The following is a 6225-nucleotide window of genomic DNA, read 5'->3' on the forward strand; positions in this document are numbered from 1 at the left end:
TCTAGAGGGAGTTCCTCGAAGTTAAAATCTGAGTTGTGCTAGTGCCAACCGAGTGATTTGTTGTGGAAATAAGATTGTGAAACAGTCTGTAGTAACTCTATTATCCGTCTCCCAGATTATCTTCAGCCATCACTACATAACGTTAGGCTACCGTCATAGGTGGATTAGATAAAAAGAAAGAAAGGGAGTGTGTCACCAGAACAACAAAACAAGAGGTGGTGGTGTCCGCGTAAGTGAAATTAATCTGTAATCCCAGACTTGACCTTTCCATGCTCGCCTGTGTAACAGCCTGAGCATGTTGACCTTACATGTTTAGGTTTACTGCTAATTTAGTTGTCTGCCTCAGACGACAAGTTACATCCACCCTCATCTGAACTGGACATGGCTACAGGGCAAAGACATGAGTTACGGCCATGAATACGCTTCAGATGTGAAAAAAATCTAAATGCTTTTTCTTTCAAACCAAACAGCAACGTCTCTCTTGTTTCACAGCTTTTCTTTTCGTCCTCGCAGGAAATGCAGCAGACGAGGAGGCTTCCCACAACAAAGATGTCAACATGCAGGATATGAAAAGATTCCGAACATCTAATCTGATATCTGCCTTCAGTCATCACCAAAATACTTTTCCCCTGAGGACAACAAACAGCATGTTTCTGGACAGGGGGACAAACTGGAGTGAAAAAAACCTAAAGCAGTAGAACATTTTAGGGGGGAAGCCAACAGTTTCTGACTATGTGAATAGACAAGTTGTGTGACCTTTGCAGTGTTTTGTACTGAAGTATGTCGGGGGTGAGGTGAATCTAGACCAAATAGACTGGTGTCACCATCAAGTACCCACGTTTTGCAAGAGTAAAGAAAAACGGCTAGAAGCAAAGAGGTGAATAGACTGTGAAGCTTGGTGGTTTGCAGCATCAGCCCCCGAAGATGCTCCAGACTGGTAACTACTCACTGGTGCTGCTGATCCAGCTGACACTGTTGGCCTATGACCTCTTCGTCAACTCCTTCAGTGAACTCCTGAGAGGAGCGCCTGTCATCCAACTAGTGCTTTTCATGTAAGTCACTGAACTGCATGCTGAAATGCAGATTTGTTGATTTATCAGTAAGTCACTAGATTCATTAATTTGTTTAAGTCCAGTAAAATTGCCAAGCACTGTCTGGTTGCATCTTCAAACATGTGCAGACTTGGAATCTTTTTCTTAATATTATTAATATTCTATAAATGAAATGACCAACTGATTGTTTAAAAATCCAAGATTAACCAACTAAAACTAAATGTGTTTATTGAATAAAATAACAGCCAACTAGGCATTTAGAGCTAACAATTTAACTTAACTTAAAGAAACTACACTTTTTAGAGGTTGCTACAACAACCATGTCTATTTTTGCAGTTTTTCATCCTTAAGGGTTTGCAGTGCTTCGGCTGCTCTAATGTCTGCTCTAATCAGAAATATTTTAACTATTAACCAACCATTTCTATTAAAAAAACTGAGGCAACGCCTCCTGGTCAGTGAATGACATGAAGTGAATGAAGCCTTGTCATATCCAAGGCAAATTGTTTTTTGTGAGTCATTAGAACCTTCACAGGCTCTATATTAATTTTTTACTCTATCACCTTTGTTGAAAGAACTGATAAGTACCTGTTTTGCTCAGTATCCTTTGTTTACACTTAACTGCTGCATGGATAAGTCATTTAAGGCACACATTGTTCACTCTGTCAGAAACCAATATTACAAATAAAGCAGTCAAATCTGTGTCTTCAGCATCCAGGACATCGCTATCTTGTTCAACGTGATCATCATTCTGCTGATGATGTTCAACACCTACGTGTTCCAGGTTGGCCTGGTGTCACTGCTGCTGGAGAGATTCAGGGCTCTGCTGATATTCTCTGCTCTGTACCTGACCCTCAGCATCTGCTTCCACTGCTGGGTGTTGGTATGCTTCGTCACACCATCACAGACACCAACACTAAATAAAAACTGTCAGATTTTAACGTGTATCTTAGTGAAATCAATGTCATCCATGTATAAAAAAAACAATGTTGATCTGAACAAACTATACTTGATAAGTATTTCCTTTTTCCTAGAACCTTAGATGGCTCGAGTCAAACCGTTTTGTCTGGACAGACGGTCTTCAAGCTCTTTTTGTTTTCCAGAGAACAGGTAATTGGTGGATTAATTCAGAAGTACATTTTCCATCACAACTGATCTATTTTCTGTGGTGTCTGTGGTCATTGAGTAACTGTACTTCTTCCTGTTTACAGCGGCAGTGTTGTATTACTACTTATACAAACGCACAGCAGAGTATATGGGAGACCCAAGGCTGTATGAGGACTCTCTGTGGCTGCGTGATGCCTTCGCCAGAGCTCGTCAGTGAAGAAGGGACAGCAGCATTATCATCAGCTTTAAAATGACACTTGGAAAGCATTACACTATTAAACATATTATAGAACAAAGCAATTGGCTTATGTTGAACACTGATGGAACTCACTAACAGGTAAAGAGGATGAAGCGAAGTCTCAGCCACAGTTTGTGTTTACTGGCTCTTCGTAGCCAAGCAGGCAGCCAGTCAAATGGTTTACAGCGGCATGTAAGCCAACCATGGCATGTGCAGTATTGTATTAATCAGGATTGGGTCTGTTAATCTATGTGGCCTTTGTAAATCAATTTGAGTTGCAGGCCGAATGAAAGAATGTTAAAGGTTTAGGGAGGAACAGTTGCAGATACAGGTATGTTTTGATCTGTGCTACTGTATCATGTAGAACAATATGTAGTGATAGTTTTGTTGGAAAGGTGTTATCCCCCCTCAAAGGAGGAAACCTGTTGGTTTATTTTGCCTTATGTAAGGTTAGTATGTGCTGTTTATATGGTTAATGTAATTTTAATAAGCCAATTCTCACGTGAACCCAGCTGTCTTTGGGTGGGGATCTTTGAATCGTGTTCCCGCAGTTTTTATTAAATAATCCTTCTCTAATCCCGGTGTAATCCTTCATCACTAGAGTAGTCAGTATTATCCTGGAGACAAGGTGAAACAGACTGTTCTATTTTTAACACAAAGATTAATCAGGGATTGAGGTTTTAGGTGCCACTAGTGAAACGCACCATAAATAGTCTTCGGTGTGTCAAAATAACCTAATCTCAACAGGATAAATTGCAGTCAATGTCTGGTCTCATCTCAATAATATTGTATATAGCTATATAAAATCTATGAGATCAATGGATTATTGCAGTCTTTGCAGATATCAGCCACAACAAAGAAAGACACTAAAAGTTGTACAAATCCCCTTTACTTCTGAGAAGAAAACCAGAGTCCATATGATCCCAACATATTTTCAGTGCAGTCCAATTAAATCCAGGTTTTGTTGTGTGTGATGTCCTTGGTTCCACTGGAATGTCATATTCTTTTAAATCAGCCACCCAAACTGCAAGAAAGGAAGGAGGGAACAAATTTAATTACTACAAAACTGTTTCAGTGATTAAAAATATTATAACTATCATAGTTAAATAAGATTTTAAACGTACCTTCATACATAGATGCCGACCCAGAGTAGTAAGAACAGCACACCGAAGCCCATGAAAAGTGAAGCCACGAGGGAGATCAGCAGCTCTTTGTAGACATCCCTGGTGTATTTTGTTGACGTCACCTCATAGCTGATGAAAAGTTAAGGGCTAGCTCATGAAAAAGTACAACCAACAGCCAAGTTCTGTGTCTGATGTTTTCTGCTGGGCAGCTTATTATGCAATTGTCCAATTTTTTAGTGTATCATATTACCCTGTGTACCATCATCCTGAATTCTTTAATGACATTGAAAATTGAGTTAGATGAATAATTTTTGTGTGTTCATTAACTAAGTATAATTAAGAAATGGGCCTGCTTTACAATAGTTTTACTGACATAACCAATGTTAACAAGCCTTTTACAGCATCTGAAAATATTACAGACATACATTTCATCTTTGTCTTAGTTCCAATCATGAATTTAAAATGTTCTTTGGTTTACATTCTCATCAATAATTGTGCCTTTAAATTGTTTAATTTATGTCGATCAGCATCCATGTACTTCACTATGATGTAAAAGTCTCAATCTCATGTATAGAAATCATTCTCTGAGAAACTGACCTTTGTAAATGCTGTTTATTGTTAATTAAGACAATTTCTGCATGAACTGAATGTGGTTATTGTGCAACAGTTTAGCCAAAATTAGCGACCACTTTATTTGGAGATACAACCAAGAGTGAACAAACCTGAAATATCTACAATAATCTCTTATTGCACAGAAAAACTGTAGACACCCATCTCTCTGACAGTTTGGGTACCAACTGTATCATTCGCCTTAATTTTTTGGGACTTGGGAGTTTGATTCAATTCTGTGTGAGCATCTGACTGCTTGTGTTTCTTGTCGCCATGTTCTGAAATTAACTCAGTGAGTGGTTTTATTGTTATCAATTGAAATCATGGCCTGAACTACAAAAGTAAGTCCCAAGTTGTAATAAACTGAATTTATCACTTAGATTTCACATGTTACTCACAGAGTGGAAACCAGTGGATGCCTGGAAGGTTTTATGGAACAAATACCTAAACATTGCTTAATGAGCTCAAACAGAACTTGTGCCATTGGCAGAAGTGGCAAACCTATGCCATGGCCAAACTTCTGCCAGCAGTAATGCTAAGCTAACTTTACTTGAAGCAGGTGGACTATAAACATGTAAAGGCACTGATATGATTCTTAACTTGATCTTGTACGGTCTTGCTGCAGGTTGCTATTCTTCCTAATGGTCTCTAGTATGACCAGTTCTTTCATGTTAATCACATACACGGTGTTGTGTATGTAGCAGTGAAAGGATACACGAAGAACCAGGCAGTGAAGAACATGCCGATGGCCAGCAGGACGACAGTGAGGTGGGGGAACACAGCCGGGTTCACCGGGCTGGTGTATCTGGTCATTGCCTCGAGTTCCTGCAGCCACAGCCAAGAGAGAGCGTAGATACGAGCAGGTTAGACAGGCTTTACATCACCTCCACGACCGAAAACCTCTTGTTTAACGTCCTACCATAACGTACCAAGTCTAACGTATCGCATCTGATTAGTTTAGCAAAACAGCAAGAACCATTGTCTGATTTAGTTTTAATAAAGCGGCTAATGGTCAGTGAATTTGACATGAGAAGCTAGCGTTCCTGTGCTAGTCTGCATATCTGTACCTACACAAAGCTTTATTTCACACAGAAAGCGCATTATTTTTCTGGTGAAATTGTGCAACGTGTACAGATAAACCGCTTAACATCGTGTATAAGATCTGAACATATATAAACAAAATAAAGCGTAATGATACCATTTTGTAATGAAGCGGGGCTCCTGTTTCCACGGTCCAAGATGAAAAGGCCACGTACTGAGTATCTCTTCCTGGTTTTTTCGTGACGTACAGTTGACGTTTTAAGCTAGTCACTTTGTTCCCTCAGTTTAGCCTCTCAGGCTTCACTTCCTCTCTGGCTCGTACAGGCCTCGTCTCTTCCTCTTGGACTGGCTATTTTTTTACCCATAGACTGTAACTATATTAATATTCTCACCTCTCCCATTGTCTTGTCATAGTCATGTGTCTAGTAAAGCTTGTCGTTTCGCGGTGGTGAGCAATCCGCTACCTGAGACACCGAATTCAGGGCGTTCTTTTAAGGGTTATTTGAGGCTGTTAATAAATGTTCTGCTGCCATCTAATGGACAGAAATTGTTTTCAGCTCATAAAGCACTTGGACAATCAAACAACAGAAAATTCAATCACAAATTTATTTACTACATGCATTCATAGTATTACAGCATATTTTTGACAAAACGCTTTGAAAATGTAATGATAAAATGGGCTAAAAAGATAGTTGTGATAGGCCTATTAAAGTACTCAACGAGTTTAATGGCATTTTGTCTTATCAAATAGTGCTAACATTAGAAATGTGTTTACATGCTTATCAATAATTTCTGGGCTCCGTTAGCTAAACGTTAATATATTATTGATAATACAACAACCCAAAACAAAACCTATAAAAACAATATGATAAAAACACTTTTAACAGATAAAAAGGAGCATCTGTAGTAACAAAAGGAAGCTATACAGTTACATGTAATGCAGTTCTACCAGAGAATATGAAAACAGTTTGGTGCACTGGATAGGGCATAAGCAGTTCATATATACAGTGCAAAAAGTGCTACAGTGGTTTCATTATGCTAGCTGGTGCATTATAAA

General features: G+C 38.9%; 2 protein-coding genes across 2 annotated transcripts; one reads left to right on the plus strand and one right to left on the minus strand.

Moving 5' to 3' along the window:
- The first annotated feature begins 923 nt into the window (after positions 1-923).
- tmem138 (transmembrane protein 138) lies at positions 924-2938 on the plus strand. Its single transcript, XM_070907404.1, has 4 exons — positions 924-1052; positions 1761-1932; positions 2084-2159; positions 2261-2938. The coding sequence occupies exons 1-4, from the start codon at positions 925-927 to the stop codon at positions 2371-2373; spliced, it is 489 nt and encodes a 162-aa protein (XP_070763505.1). The 5' UTR covers position 924; the 3' UTR covers positions 2374-2938.
- A 329-nt stretch (positions 2939-3267) lies between these two features.
- tmem258 (transmembrane protein 258) lies at positions 3268-5426 on the minus strand. Its single transcript, XM_070907405.1, has 4 exons — positions 5326-5426; positions 4843-4952; positions 3519-3647; positions 3268-3418 (listed from the first exon to the last, which is right to left on the minus strand). Exons 1-3 carry the CDS (start codon positions 5326-5328, stop codon positions 3521-3523), a joined length of 240 nt encoding a protein of 79 aa, XP_070763506.1. The 5' UTR covers positions 5329-5426; the 3' UTR covers positions 3268-3418; positions 3519-3520.
- Between the last annotated feature and the right edge of the window lie 799 nt (positions 5427-6225).

Source organism: Enoplosus armatus, chromosome 6, assembly GCF_043641665.1.
Source record: "Enoplosus armatus isolate fEnoArm2 chromosome 6, fEnoArm2.hap1, whole genome shotgun sequence".
NCBI lineage: Eukaryota > Metazoa > Chordata > Actinopteri > Centrarchiformes > Enoplosidae > Enoplosus > Enoplosus armatus.

Coding starts and splice junctions, on each gene's coding strand:
- tmem138 (XM_070907404.1), top strand. CDS start 925: ATGCTCCAGACTGGTAACTACTCACTGGTGCTGCTGATCCAGCTGACA. Junction 1,053..1,760: donor ATCCAACTAGTGCTTTTCAT/GTAAGTCACTGA, acceptor CTGTGTCTTCAG/CATCCAGGACATCGCTATCT. Junction 1,933..2,083: donor GCTTCCACTGCTGGGTGTTG/GTATGCTTCGTC, acceptor CCTTTTTCCTAG/AACCTTAGATGGCTCGAGTC.
- tmem258 (XM_070907405.1), bottom strand. Junction 3,648..4,842: donor TTCACTGCCTGGTTCTTCGT/GTATCCTTTCAC, acceptor ACTTTTCATCAG/CTATGAGGTGACGTCAACAA.